This window comes from Gadus morhua, chromosome 17, assembly GCF_902167405.1.
Source record: "Gadus morhua chromosome 17, gadMor3.0, whole genome shotgun sequence".
In the NCBI taxonomy this organism is placed as follows: domain Eukaryota; kingdom Metazoa; phylum Chordata; class Actinopteri; order Gadiformes; family Gadidae; genus Gadus; species Gadus morhua.
Window position 1 is genome coordinate 4285939 of NC_044064.1, and position 20000 is coordinate 4305938.

The 20000-nt window shown below is 50.7% G+C and overlaps 1 protein-coding gene across 6 annotated transcripts in view; it reads left to right on the top strand.

The window, feature by feature from the left end:
- Window positions 1–20000, top strand: part of LOC115529498 (RNA-binding protein with multiple splicing) — a 35526-nt gene that overhangs the window by 9103 nt on the left and 6423 nt on the right. The window contains exons 2-8 of one of the 6 annotated variants that reach the window (XR_003973527.1): window positions 3376–3453; window positions 4262–4300; window positions 5294–5407; window positions 7047–7109; window positions 10362–10512; window positions 12531–12658; window positions 14218–14281. Coding sequence is in view for 2 of the 6 variants with exons in the window: in XM_030338268.1 (XP_030194128.1) it covers window positions 3376–3453; window positions 4262–4300; window positions 5294–5407; window positions 7047–7109; window positions 10362–10512; window positions 12531–12658; window positions 14218–14280 (636 nt within the window). In the remaining 4 variants the exon portion in view is untranslated. Of the gene's footprint in view, window positions 1–3375; window positions 3454–4261; window positions 4301–5293; window positions 5408–7046; window positions 7110–10361; window positions 10513–12530; window positions 12659–14217; window positions 14288–20000 lie in introns of all 6 variants that reach the window. The other 5 variants (XM_030338268.1, XR_003973528.1, XR_003973529.1 and 2 more) reach the window with 5 other exon arrangements.

A 20000-nucleotide genomic window follows, 5' to 3' on the forward strand; every position in this document is an offset into this window, starting at 1 on the left:
CTGTTCTCTACCGACAGCGATGTATGGTTGTTTCTCTTTCTTCTGACAACTGTACTCATTGTAAGTTGCTCTGTATAAAAGCATCTGCTAAAGGCCCTAAACATATAAACGGTAGGAGGGTCGGTAGGCAGATACTTAGTTCGTTAGCTGGGTAGATCAGTGGTGATGTAGGCAGGTTGCAACGGTTCTGTTTTCGAATGGAGACACCGCGTGAGCACGCCATAAATGGTCAATGATTCAGGGGGCTCGCACCGCGGACACGTCGGTATGTAGGAAATACTGCAACGGAGTCATGAGGACTCAATAAGCGGCACTAAAATCCCAATAAAGCACAGTAGCGCCCCCTGACTCCTCACTTTACAACGAGCCTTCAATCAGGTTTAGGGCCTCGTGAATGCCTCACCGAGAGAGGCAACGTGTTAACTTCTGAAACATTTAAGACGGACTGAAATGTTACAAGAGAGATGCACGTAAAGAAGAGATACACTAAGAGAGATACACTAAAGGAGAGATACACCAAGAGAGATAAGAGAGATACACTTAAAGGAGAGATAAGAGAGATACACTAAAGGAATGATAAGCTAAGAGAGATAAGCGAGATAAAGATATAAGAGAGAGATATGGGAGATACACGAGAGATACATATGAGAGATACACAAAAGGAGAGGAACGAGCCGTCTTCACATTAGACCGGAGAATCATCCGGAATAAAGGGATCACATGTCACAACAGTTGACGTCAGGAAGTCTCCGGAATGAGACGGCAGCATGTTAACCAACTGCCGTTAGGACCGGGCCCCGTAGTTCAGTTGAGAGTGAGCTCACCGCGGCGGCGCCGGCGGCTAACGTAGCGCTGGGTTTGGTCTCCACCTGTGCGCTGCGCCTCCCGTGAGGGATGGTTTAGGTTGTCAGGGAGACGCACCCCTTGGTGAGGTGGTGGATGACTGGGATTTTGTTTTTCTGTGGCCCTGTTTTGGGAATATGTAGTGAGAGGTGTTACTGGGATGCTTCAGTGGCGGCACAGTGGAAACATCATTACCGGTGACAGATGTGTTGCCATGCTTTCGGTAAATGTAATTATTTACGACATGAAGAACTTTGTTTGACACTCATCCGAATGGACGTTGAGTATTAAAGAGTTTTTGGCGCCAGACAATATGTCACACGTTTTAAGCTTCAACAGGGCGGGTGGTGTGGGGTTGGTGGGGGATCTCGAATTCCACATGAGGCGACTATGAATTCTCCCTCTGCTTAAATACCTGTCACCCATCTTTAACATCATGCTCCGCGAGCTCGCGTAGCGATGCGCCCATATATGGAGAGAGAGCCACGCCGTTTTGGCGGCCGTATTTAAGCGGAGCTGCCGGGGGGGGGAAGAAGAGACTAGAGGAGCCATGGCCGCGGGGTTGAGACACAGCCAGGCCCCGGAGAAGATAACAGATAAGATAACAGCTAAAAGGTGAGAGCGTCTGCTGCTCTCTGCGCTGGTCTTTGTGCTCGGGCGTGGGGGCACCGGCCCTCGTACAGATACAGCAGACACACACCGACCCACCCCACCGTCACCTAGCCCCCCCCCCCCCACCCTAGCCTCCGGTCCGCTAAGCTTTCTTTGTTTGAACGTCAAACATCCATTTTGGCTCAGGGAGCGGTTGCTATCGGGTTACCACCTCGCGCGGGCTGATAGCGTATAGCGTTAGCGCTAGCAGCATCTGCTTGCACCTTGAGTCAGAGCTGAAATCTGAAAGTAGGGTTTGAGGAATCTGGGAAGGAGTGGTAATCCAATTCACCCACATGCCTGTAATGGGCACATTTTGAAATGGAGATTGGAATGTAATGAAATGATCAGTTTAGGATTGATTTATCGGACGCTGGAGCGGGTGGAACGGTATCGCGATGGTTGTGGAAGTCGTTGTTTTTTTGTATTCCATCAAAGGCCAAAAGAAAGACATATTTTATTTTTTACTGTATCTCTCATAAGTGTAACAACTGTCTCCTGTAAATCAAAGCGATCGTTAAGATAGCCTAGACTTCAGCCCACGCTGGGCGACCATTCCCTATCGTAAAATTGATTAAAGCAGCGGCTCTGCGAGAGGAAGAAAAAAAAAAAAAAAGCTGTCAAATATGGTTATGCTGCCTGAGAGGGTCCAGCTTCGGCCGCTGTGATTGGACCTACAACAGAGCTGTCGTTTTAATAAAGACACTGACTACTTTGCTTTAATCAAAAGACTCTTTAATGAGTTTCACACTCCTCCTCTCAGCTGCTATTAAAAAACTTTTTCACTTTGTAAGTGTTGAGAAACGATATTGATTAGTTGAATGTAATTCTTCAGATATTTGTTTAAGACAATGTATTGTAATACAATGTAATGGTCTTGTAGCTCGGTCTCCTGCTCAAACCAAAGGTTCAACACATCTGATAATTAAAAAAAATACCACCGGCCAACGAGACCAACTATACATCATCTGTCATTCGCTGTCATTAGTCGTGCTTTTTTTAGCGCACATAATAAAAGTTCATGAACTGCATAACAGCCACCCGGGGACCCTCGCTGTCATCTCTCTGTCCGGGCACCCTCTCCTCATCAGCACCTGTCAGGGGGGGCGCGAGTTGATGGGAGCAGAACCAGTAATAACCAGCATAAAAAATAAAAAAACGAAGTGTGTCCGAAAGTGTCAAACAATAACGTGTGTTGCTCTAAAGTGAAGACACTGACGAAAAAAATAGCTTCAACTTTTGTTTCGAATCTGTGTTCAGACCTTCAGCTCTGTCTCATTGAGGACTAAAATACCCCCCCACCTCGCTAAAGAGTGCTTTGGTTGTTTTCATGTCGGTTCCTGAGTGGTCTTTCTGCGTGTCCCTCGGCCCGTTAGTGTGACGACAGCGGCCCCCGTTCTGGGCGAACGTATAAATTGTGCTTCGCCTCCGAAAACAAGCTCTCGTATGTAGTCCTGCCAAGTTGAAAAGTTCAGATGTAACAAAGAGGGCAGGGATGTGTGGGAGGATTGCCGGGAAAGAGCCGTCATAGATTAAAACCAAAGAGAACACAAACACACTTAAAACAAAGACTTTGTATGCTACGGCGTGTGTGAGTGTATGTGTGTGTGTGTGTGTGTGTGTGTGTGTTGGCCCAGCCATGCCCTGCTTTAATTCAAGCCCCCCCTCTGTGTCGAACCCAAACCCGCAGCACCCTTCTGACTGGACCGGGGGCCATTTTGAGTGTTAATTTCCTTCATTATCTCTGTGTCTTCCTGTACGGCTCCATCGGTTACTGTCAGGTGGGTAAAGGGTTGGCCTATTTATAACTCTCGGGGAAGGTTAATGAAAAATACATGAACGTCTCTCCCTTCCTTCGTCTTGTCTCCTCCTCTTCCTCAGGTCCGGACGCTCTTCGTCAGCGGGCTCCCGTTGGACATCAAGCCGCGAGAGCTGTATCTCCTGTTCCGACCATTTAAGGTATGTTTGTTTGTATTAGATGGATTGCGTTTGGGGGCGGCTATTCTTAGAAACTTTCCCTTCGGGAGTCAATGGGACCTCCATTAATGGCGATGGAATAAATGGCAGTGGAAAGAACCTCCTGAGGATTTGAAACTGTCTGTGGGCCTAAAGACAGAGTTCAATCAGAACCTCCATCCCACAGGAAGCTTAACGGAAAATCACTGGCTAGCCCCCTTGATGCAAACACACCGATAACCGTGAGCCACACATCCACACGTAGCGAGTGCGCCAGCACAGAGAAACCAGGTTTTTCAGGCTTCATCTTTGGACTCCCGACCCGCAATAATGTGCTTTAATGGTCACAGGAAGAACCCGGTTAAAGCAAATAATGGGACAAATGCGCTCCATGTTCCAGCTCAGTAACACAACGGTCTTGACATGTGGTCGAAGCCGAAGCAGTATCCATCATGCGCATTGAAAGCGATAGATCTTAATCACAAGGAGACAGCCACAGCCGTCTGCAGCCATATGGCTTTTATAAAGACTCCTCTGTGACCTTCGACCCCGCCATGTTAAGTCATGCTTAGTTATGCTCGGTTGTTCGTCCTGCGCTGCGTCGCGTGGGATCATCCATTACTCACTGTGGGCCCCTTTGAAACAACAGGAGGCCCCATGCTAACATCCGCGTGCTGTGAAGCTAGCCCGGGCATGGTGCCATAATACTCCTATTAAATGATTCTGCTTTCCCAAGGATACGTTTGACTTGGTGTGTGTCGTCAGTCGTGCAACTCTCACACGCTTTGTTTCCTTGTCTTGTGTGTTCCAGGGGTACGAAGGCTCCTTGATAAAGCTCACATCCAAGCAGGTATGTTGAACAATTGTTGCTTGTAACCTCGGGGCCTGAAAACAATCGAGTTCAAAGCCCCTCTCCGCCCCCCCGCCCCCTCTCCCTCCCCCCCGCGGCTTCCTGTTACTCGTACTCTGACTGGCGCGCTATTCCCTGTGCGTCAACACCCTCTCTCTCCTCGGGTAATGCTATTATTCCCCAGCCAGCAGCGGTTCTCCTCCGCTAGAGTAAGTGGAAACCGAGGAATTAGCGACCGATTGTTCGGAGAGCCCGAGCCTCGGAGCTCCCGGGGCGTGGCGGGGACCCCGCCGGTGGCGTTCGGAGAGGAGAACAACACTCCCGTAAGCCTCGGGGCGGACCGCTCTGCGCGTGGGAAGGGGGGAGACTAGTAAAAAAAAAAAAACGAATTTTCAGGTGTCAAAGTGAACGTTTTGACGAGAGTGGGCTGAGTATTCCCCCCGGAAGGGACGCTGGGGTCGGTCTTAAAATTAGCTCCGCCGGCGAGTGTCCGCGGTTCAGATTATTCTGTGTCTGCGGGCTGAATTAGCGAAACGGGCCCCGAGCTAATTAGCATACAGCCTAACAGCAGGGCCAATCGATGAATGGCTTCGTTTGACTCTTTCAAAGGAAGAGCTTAGAGGGTTCAATCGATTAGGGCGACCCCCGAGCAAAATGTGAAACCGTGTAGCAGCGCTCACATGTTCATCTTCGCATAAGCCACGCTACTTCTTCAGCACACATTTAACACCCTTCCCCAACACTGCGACGATACCGAAATGTGAACCGAAGTATTGGCGACCCAACCCAACCTGCGTCACGTGTCGTTGAGTGCAACCACGGTGGTCCGATCGGTTTTATGCGACCCTTGCTTGGCTTGCTCCTTTGGCATGTTTACGTCTTACCGAAAAAAACAACACAGTATAAGTCAAGTTAAGTCCCGCCTCCTCCCCTCCCCCCCCCCCCTCCCTCCCCCCCCCCCCCCCCCCTCCCCTTCCGTCCTGTGCATCGCAGAGCTCCAGGCGTCCGTCCGTGACGTTCGGTTCTCACAGGACAGAGCTCGACTGGGCGGCGGCCGTCTCTAGGGCTTGTTTGGTTTTCGGTGACTCTCCCATGCACCCTGCTCATGTGAGCCTCCCCCCCCCCCCCTCCCTCCCCCCGACCAACGCAACACAAACAAATCGATCTATTGCCCCTCAACCCCCCCTTACTCCCTCACCCTCCCTCCCCCCGAACCTCTACTCTCCACTCGTGAGATCCCACAGCCTTCTCCATATAAAGCATGGCTCCGTTATTGGGCCCTTTCTATTTATATTCTCCTCAGGCTCCTTTGCTTCTTATGACGTCTTTCGTCTATAGTTTGTTCTCTCTCTCTCCCTCCCTCCCTCCCTCCCTCCCTCCCTCTCTTCTCTGTCTCTCTGTCTCTCTGTCTCTCTCCCTCTCTGTCTCTCTGTCTCTTCCGCTCGCTTGCTCTCTCTCTGTCTCTCTCCCTCTCTCTCCCTCCCTCCCTCCCTCCCTCCCTCCCTCCGTCTCTCAGGTCTGTGTTTTCTCCCTCTCTCTCCTCTCTACACATGGTTCCACATTCCCAGCGTCTTAGCAAGTGTTCCAGTTAGCTAGCCGCACTTACAGTCGGGCCCAGGGAAGGGGAGCTGTGTCTTAGCAGTGACTTTTCTCTTTTCTCCCTCAAGTATGTCTTTGTCTCTCCAAACCCCCCCCCTGCACCTCTCTTGTTTTCTTTTACAGATATGGACCAGTGGAGGGTGGGAGGGGAAGGGTGGGGGGGGGGGGTCTTGGTTCAGGTTCTTTAAGTTTTCTTCTACTTCGTTTTAGGTCCCTAATGAGTAATTAGTCAACAGACAATTTCTTTAACTCGATTTTATCTTCGTTCTTCTGCTCGCATGCCTTTTGCCCTGGTAATCTTTTGGGTCGCGGGGGGGGGGGGGGGAGAGAAGTGATGTAATCTTGAAAGTTGAGAGAGAGAGAGAGAGAGAGAGAGAGAGAGGAGAGAGAGGGAGAGGAGAGGGAGAGGGGGAGGGAGAGGGAGAGAGGGGGAGGGGGAGGGAGAGGGAGAGGGAGAGAGATTCAGAACAAGCGTTTATACTCCAGCTTGCTTAGCAGGATCTTTAACAAACAAAACATAAAAATCTCGCGACCCTTTTAATCCTCGATCTCCCCCCCCCCCCCCCCCACACCAGAACCCGCCGGTTCTCTCTCTCTCATCCCCGCCTCGGTTCCTCCATTTCCCTGCTTTTCTCCCTCCCCTCTCCCTGTGTGTTTTTCACTTGTTTTCACTGCCCCGTTGCCCGTATATGGGCATGGAGGAGCCTTGCGCCATCCCATGAGCGATGGTCTCTCCGTGGAATTAGCTCCAAAGCCCCTGGCCTTCCCTCCACTGACCCCCTTGCTTCTCCGCCGTTCTCCTGTCCCCTTCCCTTCGTCCTCTTCTCCTCTGCTCCTCCAGTGCCGATTTTTGAACTGTGTGTGTGTGTGTGTGTGTGTGTGTGTGTGTGTGTGTGTGTGTGTGTGTGTGTGTGTGTGTGTGTGTGTGTGTGTGTGTGTGTGTGTGTGTGTGTGTGTGTGTGTGTGTGTTGAAGGACGTGTGTTTACTTGCATGTTTTTATCCTGTTTTTGTTCGTGGGGGGGGGGGGGCATGTCTGTGTCAATCCGACAGAAGTGCCGACTCAGACGTCTGCCTGAAACCTTGTATTTTTTTCTCTCCCCTCTCCTGTCTCTCTGATCTCCCCCCTCTTCCTCCCCCTCTCCCCAGCCGGTGGGCTTCGTCAGCTTCGACAGCCGGTCAGAGGCGGAGGCCGCGAAGAACGCCCTGAACGTAAGTGTCTCTCTCACTCCGCTCCACTGCTCTCTCTTTCTCTCTCTCTCCCATCTCTCTCTCTCCCATCTCTCTCTCTCCCATCTCTCTCTCCCCCATCTCTCTCTCTCTCTCTCTCACTCTCTCTCTTCCCCCCCCCCTCTCTCTCCCCCCCCCCCCCCCTCTCTCTCGAATCGCCCGGGGAATCGCATTATCTCATGATCCGGTTAGATCCAGATAGATATTAACATGCTCTACCGGGGAGCAGCTCCGTCTAGTCTAGCGTCTGGGGGGGGGGGGGTAGGTACCGGGTTCAAAAACCCCCCAAACGTTCGCCACCCATCTTGAAGGCATTCCCAGAGCCTGCCTACCTGCTCCTTCATGAGACGGAGATGCAATCCGAACCACTTTGAGTGTAAGCCTCTGCTCACTCACTCACTAACCTCTGTCTTGGGATGGTCGGTTCTGCGGGACGACGTAGCGAGCCGCGACGCCCGAAAGCCCGCCAAAACAACCCCAGTTTCTTACGCCGGCGTGCATCGCTGAGAAGCGGGAGCCGCAGGAAGCCAGCTTTTTAATGATCAAAGTGTGAGACATCAAGCAGAGCTTTCTGAACAGAGCTTCCAAGGCCAAGTTGCAGGGTTTTTTTTCGCAGGGTTGTTTGTGCTCGTCTTCAAGTGCTTTAAAAATAGACCGTACTGATCCAGGATTTGATTTCTAATCTCACCTATTTTTCAAATGTTTCTTGGGAAGAAACAGACAAGAAAGTGCCTTGACGGTTGGCCTTAACGAGCAGACACTGCTCAACGCAGACGCCGGCCTGCTTTGAACGCACCGTAGTCTGATCGTACTTTTGTACGAGCTCAAGACTAAACGCGGTTCTTTTTTTAACATGAATCACAGAAATGGATCGAGGGGCCATTAATTAATATGCGGCAACAATAAAAAAATAAATCGACCAAAGTAACTTCTTTGTGCAAAAATACGCCCAAACCTGTCAAATCTCAATCACGGGAGGCTTGAGTGTTTGTTTTTATTTTAGGTGTTCCTCAAAGGCAGGCGAGGGAGCGTGGAGAGAAAGTGTGAAAAATGGAAATGATCATGTTGTTATGAATCTGTTCTATTGTGGTTCTGCGGAGAGGCAGTCAGTGGGGCCTGAGAATTGTACAACACGCTTGTTTTCGTGGAAGGAGGGTCTGTGTCCCGAGGGTTTATATGGAGATAAGCCAGGTTCTTCACAAACATCTATCTGCATATTGAGATGTGGGAAAAAGACACGAGGATTGAGAAGCGAATCGGAAGGAAAAAAAAAAAGGGGGGGGAGAGAAAGGGGGAGAAAGGCATCGGGGGAGAACGCTATTTTCCTCTCGGAAATGCGCCGGATAAAATGCAGCTTTACCTTCCCAATGTCAGGATTTGCATTATTCAATTCAAGCGCCATCACTCTCCGAGCCCATCGCTCTTCCCCGGCATTAGCAGGGGGAGAAAAAATAAGGGGAAACAAAAACCTCCCAAAAACAAAACATAACAATATGAAGCACATTGCAAGATAAGCTATAAATTCTTCTTCTGCCCCCCCCCCCCTGTTTTCCTGACAGCGGCTCCAAACAAGAGAGCACCTAAGGCCTCATTACAGCCCTCGTAACTTATTATACCTCGCAGCCACGGAGGCCGCAAAGCTGGGAGAGCGATGAGCCTCCTGAATCCCAGTTAATTCTCCTCCCTTCATGAGAACTACCACCACCACCACCACCACCGACCTCCCCTATCAGCCCCATCCAACCCCAAATCCCTCCCTTGTTTCGGCTCAGCTTTTCTCTAGGCCTGTGGGGACCAGGCCTTGAGCTTGTAGATCCCAGATCCCTCCAGCCCCTCTCTCTCTCTCTCTCTTCTCTTGTTCCCTCGCCCGATCGCCACGCTTCATATGTAAACCCGCAAACAGCTTCTGATTGTGTTTGTGTATCGATCGGACCAGAATTCATTTCCTTGGGAAGCTCTGTTTGTGTGTTCATGTATATATGTATGTATATTAATATTTATATATATATATATGAAAATAAGATAGAAAGATAAGGCGATTTTAATTGTCCTCGAAAGCAAGGGAAACTATTTGAGGCCATTTTGTTTTTTCGACGACGACGGCAAAGAAGCATCTGCGTCCCTTCTTAAAAACAATCCTATCAAAATAAAGGCGTGAAGGCGGAGGGGGTGGCGGGGGTGGGTAACGACGCTGCGGGTGGCCCGCGATGGGGGTGTAGGTGGGGGCACAATATTGGGTTACACAGGCTGAATGCGGGGTCATCACCGGGGTAGGGGGGCGGGGCCTGTTGGGTTTGGGACCGCCGTGCGATTAATGGCTGGGTCCAAGGGACATGATGATTGGTTCCAGGGGAGGGACGTCAACGAGACGACAGGTCCCTTGTGTCATGTGACTAACTACTCGGCTAATAATAATAAGACAGATATCTGCACGTTTATGGTCTTTCAGATTTGGTGGAACAAAATTTAGAATTTAAAGGAAACCAAAACAAGACAAACAAACAATTGTTATAGTGAAATGATATAGCGCATGAGGGTAATTTTCAGGAAAATAGTTTGGTTTGCTACTGTAACTGCCCTCAATGCAACATCTGTTCAGATCAGAGTCACATATCTTCATCCAACAAACACACACACATACACACACACACACACACACAACCACACATACATACACACACACACACAACCAACCATACATACACACACAGACACACACACACGTGACGTCTCACACACTCAAACACACGCACACTCGTGATGTCTCACAAACCCACACACTTACTTACACACAGTCACATTTACACTCAAATGTCCTAGTCTATTCTGGAACAAAGCTATATCATGGTTATTAGTGATAGAATCTGTCTCTCAAACTCATTCCAAAAATAATCCTGCAACATCTGTTTGCCCCAGAGGAGTCGAATCAAATCAGACCCGAGAATACACAGAGGAGAGAGAGGGAGAGAGGGAGAGAGGGGGAGAGAGGGGGAGAGAGAGGGAGAGAGAGAGAGAGAGAGAGAGAGAGAGAGAGAGAGAGAGAGAGAGAGAGAGAGAGAGAGAGAGAGAGAGAGAGAGAGAGAGAGAGAGAGAGAGAGAGAGAGAGAGAGAGAGAGAGAGAGAGAGAGAGAGAGAGAGAGAGAGAGTGAGCCAACGAGAGAGTGCTTGTGTACAAAGTCTAAGTCCTCCTCTGTTGCCTCTGTTGTCCCCCCCCCCCCCCCCCCCCCCCTACAGGGGGTCCGCTTCGACCCGGAGATCCCCCAGACTCTGCGCCTGGAGTTCGCCAAGGCCAACACCAAGATGGCCAAGAACAAGCTGGTGGGCACCCCCAACCCCCCTCCGTCCCAGCAGAGCCCCGGGCCCCAGTTCATCAGCAGAGACCCATGTGAGTGCTCCTCCCTCCCTCCCGCCTCTCTCCTCCCCCCCCCCTCTCCCGACTGCCTATTAGCAGAGTTTTGTCTTTCAATGTCTCTGTCTGAACGGGGTGAGAGATGGGGGGGGGGGGGGGGGGGGGGGGGGGAACAGATGGGTTTTTTGTTGAGGGATGGGGTGGTGGTTGGGGGGGGGGGATAGCATGTTACAAATACTTGTGTGTCGGTTTTCCAGCTGTCCGTGTGGATCGGGGCGCGAGTGTTGAGGTAGCGGGATTAATCCCCCCCAGGAGCGACCGGCGCTCGTGTGTTTGCCGACGGCATCGCCGTGTTTCGTTCCTACGGCGATCGGGCTAGGTGTGATGTCGACGAATCGAATAACGCTTAATGATAATCCTCGACAGAATCCCCCTTCCTCGACCCCGCCCGTGGGGGGAGGAACTCCAAATACCCCTTTGAGTGTATTTCTACATCACTACATAACGCAACTTGTATGTTGTACGTCCTTGCACTTAAAAATAGTACTTAGCATCATGTAGCATCTTATCCTAGCTAGCTTTGTTGTATACAGGGAATGGGTTAACCTAGTGATTGTAAGTGCTTGGCACTTGTTTTCTATGGGCATCCTTACTGTACCGACGGCGATATATTGTTGCTTCTCTTGCTTCTGACAAATGTACTTATTGTAAGTCGCTTTGGATAAAAATATCAGCTTAATGTCCTAAATGTAAATGTACATTTAAATGTAACTTGAGTGCATCGTATGGAAGCTTTTCATAGCCCTGGTATGCACTATAACATTCACTTTACATTTTGTCATTCAGGAGACACTTTTATCCGCCACGATTTACGGTAGGCCGAGGCTGAGACCAAATTGTGTCCTTTCTGTTTTTTTCACGGCGTAGCGAGGCCAATTTAGCATTCTTGGCTGTGTGCCAAGCGCTGAATAATATGATAGATGTGTCTCATTGTCGCACTCAATCCCTTCGAGCTGAAATGAATCACGACATGAGGCATTTATATCTGCAAAATCTTCAGCCAGCACGAAACCTTACACAGACCACTTTGAACTTCTAACCGTTTTTTTTTTTTGTTTTTTTTACCGAAAACAAACACTTTTGTGGTAATTTGCGCGTTCGCCAGACAAGCCGGCATTAGATGTGTACTTAAGGTTGAGTGTTTCAGCGCAGAGTTAAGCATTCCTCTGGTAGTTGAACATTGTCCAAAACCCCCCCCCGCTGTGGTGCATTCTTCCAGAGCGATCGTGGCCGTCCTTATCTGTGATCCTGGCTGGATAAGTGCTAGCCACGTCGTCTCACGGTGCCCCTGCCCTGGCAACAGGAAGGAAGCCCTTAATGAGCTCATGACGTAGTCTACTGTGAAAAATGCACCCTTCAACTGATACCAATAACTGTTAAATCTGCCTCTTTCTTTGGCTTTAGACTTATACTTAGACTCTCTTTATTGTCGTTCAATAAACACACCATCAGTGCACATATCAAATGGAATTTCGTTACCTCGGCTCACGCTGGAGTGGACACATAAATATATCTGATATTCAAATATTCACCGAATATAAAGTGCTGGTATGACTTAAATAGGCTAAAATTACTAAGTGTAGAATGAGCCTTTCCTGGATTTTTCTACGTGCTTGCCATGGAATTTCATAATCAGAGCAGGAAGGATATCGCTTACTCCTTTAAATTTAGTTTGGAGAATCAGGGGGGAGGAGGGGGGGAGGTGTGCGTTTGCAGTTTTAAATTCAGTTTTAAAGTATGCTCTTGACTGCAGAACTCAGTCGGTTCTCTCACACCGCCGCCCTCGCCTCCACCTCACTCTTCCTCCACCTCTCGCCACCCGAGGAAGCCCCTTCAAGACGGCCACCACCACCTCCACCACCACGCCCCTGCAACCACCACCACCACCACCACCACCTCTCGCCTTTCTCCTCCCTCCTCCGCCTTCACGCCGCCCGCACAGCCACTCTCCTCACCCCCCCTCCTCCTCCACCCCCTCCTCTCTCTGTCCACAGATGAGCTCACCGTGCCGGGTCTGTACCCCAGCAGTCAGGACATGTGGGCCTCGTACCCGCTCTACCCGGCGGAGCTGTCGCCGGCCCTCCAACCCGCTTTCACCTACCCCTCCTCGCTCCACGCTCAGGTAACCCCCACAGCCTCCCCTCTCCTCCTCCCACCCTCTCCCCCACCCACCCATACAGCCAACCGATCTCCCCCCCCCCCTCCCCATCTCCTTCTGTCTCTCTCTCGCTGCGCCGTCACCACTCCCCCCCCCCCCCTCCTTTCACCTTTGCCCCGCCCAACACACCGCAAGCACCGCCTCCGACTCCGCCTCCTTTCTGCAGAAGGTCCCCGAGATCGACGCCCCCCCCCCCCCCCCCCCCCCTAGCGATTCACGCCTCCAAGGGGTTGCCTCCCCCTCGAGATCGACGCGCCCTAGATATCGACGCCCCCTAGAGAGCGACGCCCCTAGCAACGCAAATCTACGATGACATCACTCTCAGGCGGAAGGCAGCAGTTGTTGTTATTGCCGAGCACCACGGCGGTCTACATTCGCATCGTGATGGTTTATTTGGGAGGACACGCCTGCCTTTGTTCGAGGTGGCCCTCCTCGAAGGGCTTTTAGCGTACAGTTTTCATTTGACGTCACTTCAATCAAAATTGAGTCTGCACAGCCAGACAAATATCCGCCGTATTGTGCGCAGTCAAAAGACAAATCTTTGATTCCCCTGAGGGAGGATGCAGTGTGTTACTCACAGAGCCGACCGAACGCAACAACCGTCGAACCACCGGACAGGTCAAACAGGGTCGACGTGTCCATCGCAGTCAGAGGAGAGCTGTGATTGTCACATGCTGTAACAACACCCCTTTACATCAAGGTTAAGCCATCGTTCATTAGACCCACCACCTTTGTAGGGAATCAGAAATCCCTTTTGACCCAATTATGTGCTGCTGGAGATCTGCGTTGCTCACACGGCGCTGCGGAGAGTGTTATCGATCCAACGCCCTCTCTCCGGAGCCTAGTTTGGCGTTCAGTTCAGTGGACTCCCGGTGGTTGCAGGACTGTAATACTACCTGCTCCTTCTTGCCTCTTCCCCCCTTTCGCTCTGCGGTCGGGGGTTTGTGGTTCAGATCAGACCTCTCTCGGATTCCCCCGCACCCCTGCTTTTATTCCCGAATCAAAGGAGTTCGGGCGGATGAAGCGTTGCGTTGCACTGTTGCTTTTCCCTTTTCTCCCCTCGCTTCATTCTTCCCCGAGAAGGGCCCAGGCTGGCTTTGATACGAAGGATTCATTAGTAATCGTACATATTTTCCATGTATAATGCAGACACCTGTGTGACATTACTTAACGGGATTGCCCCCCCCCCCCCCCCCCCCCCTTGGCAACCAGAGCCAAAATCAGTTGGTGATGTCAGAATTTTAAGCAGGCATCGCTGATTCTGCCTTGTTAGGCGGATTCTGTCAACGCTTGAGTGTTTGCATGCGTACAATCCCACGCAGACGCACACACGCACACGTGCACAGACACACACACACACACACACACACACACAGAGACAGGTCTATTTTGACTACTCACTTGATTGGATGGCGTGCACTATGACATCTCCAAGGTTGTTTCAAAGCGCCCTCTAACTAGTTTGTGTGTCTGTGTGTGTGTGTGTGTGTGTGTGTGTTTGTGTGTGTGTGTGTGTGTTTTAGATCCGCTGGCTCCCACCTGCAGATGGAACTCCACAAGGATGGAAGTCCAGGCAGTTCTGCTGAAGTATGTGTGAGTACCGTTACACACACACACACACACACACACGCGCGCACGCACACGCACACGCACACATACACACACACACACACACGCGCGCGCACATACACACACACACACACGTCGCAAACAGACCGAAGAGTAAATTACTGTTTACTGATTACTGTTTACACGAATAATCCACGATTTGGTGTGCAAATAATAACGCTCAACGCGGGGCCACGAACCTCCGGGTTTGCCTCGGCCATCACTCAGTCTGGCTGTTAAATTGTTACATTCGCTAATGTCCAATTCTCCTTTAAAGTCACGTCCATTCATTGCTTTATGGAAGACCCTTTGTTGAATGCTGCGGGTCTGTCGTGAGGAGTTGTTTCATCAGGAAGAGAGCCAGGAAAAGTAGCAAGGGAAGGAAGGGAGCGAGGGAAGGGAAGGGAACGAGGAAAGGGAAGGGAGCGAGAGAGGGAAGGAAGCGAGGAGAGGAAGGAGAGCAACTTAGGAGATGCGGGCGCTCAAGACGAGGCTGAACAACCCTCATCGTCAGAGCTAAACAACGCAGCGGTTTCGACAAGGTGTTGCTGGGGGGGGGGCCATGAGTGCGTCTGCGCTGAGCTCTCGCCCCTCCCGGATCACTGCAGAGCTCTGCGCTGCACTTTGCCTCCTCCTCTCTTCTCGCCTCTCTCTCCCGCTATTGATGTGATGGCTCCTCAGATGGGGGTGAGATCAAAGTCGCCCCGCGACCCAAACAGAATACACAACACGCCCCGAGGCGGAGTGGCGTCTCGCTGCGTCGCATGCCGATTGCGCCCCTCAAACCGTCGCCCCTTCAGCCCACCCCTCCGTACGGAGGGGTGGGCTGAAGGGGCGACGCTTTGAGGGGCGTAATCAACGACATACCGTCCCCTTAAGGGATTCAGAGGGTGTTCGTCTGACCCTCGATAGAAACGTCCCTCACACGTGAAACGTGGAAGGTTTCCGAAGCATGTCGCAAAGTTTTCGGGGAAGTTCCTGCAGTGAGTTTGTTGTTTGTTGGCGTGCCAGCTGCGTCAGTGGGCTAGTATATAATATCGTATTTATGGTTTAATAATACAGCATCCAGTAACAAGTCGTAACTTATCGAGCCTTCCACTAACATTTTACACCACACACACACACACACACACACACACACACACACACACACACACACACACACACACACACACACGCAGGCCTGCTTATTACATTCTGGTTGCCAGGGAGACCCACTGTTTAATTTGAAGGAGTAAAATGGCTGACCCTTACAGATGGATGTTATGGCCATCAAGGCTGGCTTCTTTATGCCCTCCCTCCCATACGTCCATAGGGGGCCACTCCAGACAGGTATTAGACTGCAATTGTGGGGACGGGAGTGGGGGGTTGGGGGGGGGGGGGGGGGGGGGGGGGATTAACAGGAAACAGGAGAGACAGCCCAGCTCGCCATAATAAGTGCGATGACGTCACAATGTCCCGTTTCCACTCTTGAAACGAGTATCAACAGTTTATAAATGTTCCTGGGGACTGTTTATAAGTCTGCCACTGAGACATGATTTGTAGGACTTTGGTGGAAGGCTCAAGATTAACGTTTCTACTGGTGCCGTTAACTTTTTCCATTTGGTGGCACCATAACAAACTGTAATTGGCATGTCCTTGTTCACGCACCGTCCATCTGTGTACATTAATTTTGAAAAGATGAACTCACTTGAAAGTATAAAATGTTTCTGCCGCATATGGTGCATCTAGTTCGTCTTTACCGACAGCGCCTCGACTTTTCTTTCATCACGCACCAACTCTCCTCACTCTTCCTCCTCCTCCTCCTCCTCCTCCTCCTCCTCCTCCTCCTATATCACACAGCTCTACAGACTATAACAAGCAGCTGGTAATTAGCTGATAATCTCCAGTAACGATTTTCTATTCCTTTTCTGGTGTGTGTGTTTTTCTTCGCGTCCTCTTCAATACCACTGGCCTGGGAACCAGACGAATGTGCGAGCTCATGTTTTATTTGCTCTGGCAAATGGAGCTGCTCCCCTCCTGGTCAGACAGATTTCAGACGACCTCGTCCGGGTTGGGCCAATCACAACTGTTTATCTAACAATGGGCGGGTTTGGTACAATGAGCTCCGGTAATGCATTGTGAAAGGCATTGTTGTAACGCATTATTGACGCGTGTATTTGTAGTTTTGTAGTTTTTGTGGTAGTGTAGGTTTTAGTTATTCCACGTCAAAAATGTCTGCCCTGTTATGAAGGTGGTGATGGAAGGAGCATTTTGATATAAGTGCCATCATTAAATTGTTAGGGAGAAACCTGATATATAGCGATCGATGGATAGATATTCCAAACGTAATGTTGTTAAGTGTCCTATTAAAGCAACATGTCTGTTTGTTTGAATGCTTGGGGCGGTAATGTTGGACAGAACTACAGAAGAACAAAATTATCATATCTTTATTCGAAAGCTAAGAACAAAACAATCCTATCTTTATTTGAAAGGCAAGAACAAAATTATCGTATCTTAATTTGAGCACTAAGAACGATTATCGCTCTGATATTTGATATCTCTCCGTTAAGACGCATACCTCGGATTTGTTCAACATAATACAATATAAATCGAGTTAAGAAACCAGACGAAACTCTATTGACGTGCACTATTAACCAGTTGGCAATTGTTAAAACGGACATTTTTTCCTCAGAACCTTTGCTCAAGCAGGGCATTTGATAAGGGCAGGGGGTGACGAGTACAAGATCAGAGATATGCTCTCTGCTCCGAGCCCAGTCCAACAGAACACTAGTGCTAGCAGGGAAGAACTCCCCTTCAACCATAGAGCAAGGCAGATCTCCCTCCCTCCCGGCCTGTGTGTGTGTGTGTGTGTGTGTGTGTGTGTGTGTGTGTGTGTGTGTGTGTGTGTGTGTGTGTGTGTGTGTGTGTGTGTGTGTGTGTGTGTGTGTGTGTGTGTGTGTGTGTAAGCTTACCCGGCGCCAGTCACAAAATACCCCCCCCCCCCTTTCCTGAGGAACCCTGGACAGGAAAAAACATGTTCCCTTCAGCCCTGAGGGAGGAGAGAGAGAGAGAGAGAGAGAGAGAGAGAGAGAGAGAGAGAGAGAGAGAGAGAGAGAGAGAGAGAGAGAGAGAGAGAGAGAGAGAGAGAGAGAGAGAGAGAGAGAGAGAGAGAGAGAGAGAGAGAGAGAGAGAGAGAGAGAGAGAGAGAGAGAGAGACTGACAATTGGTGCAAACCTGCTAGTGCCGTCTCCTTAACCCCACGACATCAGTTAGTCTATTTTGAGATGATGATTAACATGAGGCGCGAGTGGCAGCGCACTGGCTAGCTAGCTAGCGCGGTGGGATAAGCTGCCAATGGTCTCAGATGCACCAGAGACGATGACAGATAAGAGAAAGCGCGTAACGGCTCAAATGTTTACTTGAAGAGAAGAATGAAAACATTGCTTCTGTGACTGATCACCATACTTGTATCAAATACTGCGATATAAAAGTCATTGTGCCATTGTGTAATGTTGAGCCGTATTACACAGGTATTGCATGTAGAGCAAACTTTTGCCGCCACAAAGTGTAAATCGTGGTCCTAGCAGGAAGCGTCTTGTAATGTTGGTCTGACCTGTCTGGCCTGTGGACGTCTCCAGCATCACTGGGGGGTAGGACGTGACGCACGTCTCCTGCCTTCGCAGAGGATCTCTCTCCCCTCGGGGCTGGTTCAGACAGGAAGGGAGTGAAGGTGGGGGCGTGGGCGTGGGGGGGGGGGGGGGGGGGGCGGGGCTTCAGAGGAAACTGTCATTACTGTCATCCTATCACGCGGCGAGGAAGTCGGGCCGGCTGCCCTGGCCGGCTAGGCCTAAACAACAACATCCCCCACATCCGGCGTTTCATGTGGAGGAGGAAGGGGGGGGGGGGGGGGGGGGCGAGAGGGGGGGGTTTAGGGATGGACGATGAGATTGAGTGTGCCGACCGCTGAGCTGAGACTCAGATGTCTGTCTTAAATATAGTCGCCCGGCAGTAAATTACATGGTACAGCAAAACAACCGTCAAAGGCATCGTGTGTGTGTGTGTGTGTGTGTGTGTGTGTGTGTGTGTGTGGAGCTCAACACGTACACCCACAACCATAATCCCACGTCTGCTACACCCGGGTGGAGGCAGACGTAGGTATATGTGCGTGCGTACGCACACACACACACACACGCACACACACACACCATGCATCGGCAACCCATTCACACACGTGAACGCATGAGGATGGTAATTCAGCACATGGTCTGCATCAATGCAAGGTCAATGTACATGAAAGGGTGTGTGTGTGTGTGTTTGAAGTACACTCCTTCCAGAAGAGGAGACACGTGGACTGTAAAACAAAAAAGGCTAGGTCGGGGCATGGACAGTCGTACAATAGCTCATTGTTACACAAGCCGAACACCTCCAGAGACGCCAGAGAGTAGCTTCTTGAAGACGGGGGGGAAACTCCGGACTCAGTAAGTGAGTCCCAGGAAACGCTCGCAGCGTTTTAGTTTGTGAGCGTGTAAGTGTGCGAGTGGTTCTCGAGGGACGCGGGCCTACTCAAGGTGAGGGGAGTCTGACGCGGCAAATCGACTATAGCGTGGGAACGTTTGTTTTTTAATGTGTGTACAAGTCAGAGGAAATGCAAAGTTGTTTGCACAAGCCTTGAGTCTGGGTGTGCAAAGAGCTTTGTGATAGGATTCCCACCTGTTACCCGGACGGACAAAACCCCCCCCCCCCCCCCCCCCCCACCCCGTTTTAAGTTTGAAGCGTTCCAGAGTTTATTTGTGTTTTTTTTCCAATGGATAACCGCATTTATCCTTTGTTTTGCATTCCTCTGGGAAACTGTGGAGATTCTGCTGACTTCCAAACAACAAATCAGCCTAATAGTGATGCCCAGCGAAGTAGAGTAAAAGTCAATCCGGATTTTCCACCTGAAAACACATGGCGCAACCACTGAGTGTGTGTGTGTGTGTGTGTGTGTGTGTGTGTGTGTGTGTGTGTGTGTGTGTGGTGTGTGTGTGTGTGTGTGTGTGTGTGTGTGTGTGTGTGTGTGTGTGTGTGTGTGTGTGTGTGTAAGGACATTATGCACCTGGTTGAGTAGAGAGCAAGAGCATTGTGCATCTCCCCCTCTCTCCCTCTCCCTCTCTCCCTCCCTCCGTCCCTCCCTCCCTCCCTCCCTCACTCACTCACTCACTCACTCACTCAGTCATCTGGCTCCGTGCCCTGCGGGGCATATTGGCCAATAGCAGAACGGAGCCAGCGGTTCCTGTGTGACTCTGGACTGACTCCCACCAGGGAGCTGGGGGCCAGCTGAGGCCCCGTCCAATAAGGATGTGGAGCTCACACACACACGCACACACGCACACGCACACACACACACACGCGCACGCACACTAATCCAGTCAAAGTCATGCGCACACACACGCAGACACACACAGTCACTGATCCAGTCACAGTCAAGCGCACACACACACACACACGCACAGACACTCTCAGACACACGTCACTTATCCGGTCAGTCATGCGCACACGGAACCACACACACAAACACACAGTCGCTCTTCCAGTAGGTCATGTAGGCACACAAAAAGAAATACAAACACTCACACAAACAAACACACACACACACAGACACACACAGCCACACACACACAAACAACCATGCACAGATTACTTCGAAGACACACACACACACACACACACACACACA